The 1,058-nt window shown below is 44.6% G+C and overlaps 1 protein-coding gene across 1 annotated transcript; it reads left to right on the top strand.

The window, feature by feature from the left end:
- The first annotated feature begins 248 nt into the window (after positions 1-248).
- H310_15413 (protein TAR1) lies at positions 249-813 on the top strand. Its single transcript, XM_008883388.1, has one exon. It carries the CDS (start codon positions 373-375, stop codon positions 706-708), a length of 336 nt encoding a protein of 111 aa, XP_008881610.1. The 5' UTR covers positions 249-372; the 3' UTR covers positions 709-813.
- The last annotated feature ends 245 nt before the right edge of the window (positions 814-1,058 follow it).

Genomic DNA, 1,058 nt, shown 5'->3' with positions numbered 1-1,058 from the left:
TTTACTTTCATTGCGCATTTGGGTTTCCACACCCTAATACTTGCACACATGTTAGACTCCTTGGTCCGTGTTTCAAGACGGGTCGTATCGCTCCATTTCGCCAGAGTCCCGAACAGCGGAGGTTACTACCATTATCAATCGCCTCAGGTATCACCAGCATAGCAAGCTATCCAGACAATCACTAAAACGAGACAACAGCAGACCCCAAAGCATGTTGTAGGCACCTCAGTCTTAACCACGGCTACTAGGCAGAGAGCTGTAACTTTCACCGAAGTGACGCACCTCCTCCCTACCCATCTCCCGCAATTTAAACTGACTCTGACGTCACACCCATGCACAGGGCACCAGCAATTTTGCAACCGCCAATGAAATATGCATAGGATAAACACTAGAAACGATACGGTTCCCTTTCAACAGTTTCAGGTACTCTTTAACTCTCTTTTCAAAGTTCTTTTCATCTTTCCCTCACGGTACTTGTTCGCTATCGGTCTCGCACCAATATTTAGCTTTAGATGGAATTTACCACCTACTTTGAGCTGTATTCCCAAACAACTCGACTCAAAGAAAGCGTATCGTACACACAGACAACCTGAGCAGAGACGGGAGTATCACCCTCCATGCTGCCCTCTTCCAAGGGACTTGTCCCAGGTCACTATGCTGACAACAGCCTCAATAGACTACAATTCGCCACTTGCGTGGAGATTTTAAGCTTGAGCTCTTCCCGCTTCACTCGCCGTTACTGAGGGAATCCTTGTTAGTTTCTTTTCCTCCGCTTAGTTATATGCTTAAATTCAGCGGGTAGTCTTGTCTGATATCAGGTCCAAATTGGATGTTGTTTCCCAATTTGCTTCCGTATAGACACAAGCACACCAGATTACACTATCTCACTCCGCATTTTGCCTTCTACTACAAACCTCTTCCAGACGAAATAAAAAGCAATATGTTGTTTACCTGTGCCGAGACACAAGCAAAACTACCGCAATTTATTCTTCCTTCAAAAGTCGTGTAATATCAACACAAAACATTCGAAATCAGAATCATGTAGCCCTTTGTATAAT

The sequence above is a fragment of the Aphanomyces invadans genome (assembly GCF_000520115.1).
Source record: "Aphanomyces invadans strain NJM9701 unplaced genomic scaffold supercont1.476, whole genome shotgun sequence".
Lineage (NCBI taxonomy): Eukaryota > Oomycota > Saprolegniomycetes > Saprolegniales > Verrucalvaceae > Aphanomyces > Aphanomyces invadans.
This window is presented reverse-complemented; position numbering and strand designations above follow the sequence as displayed.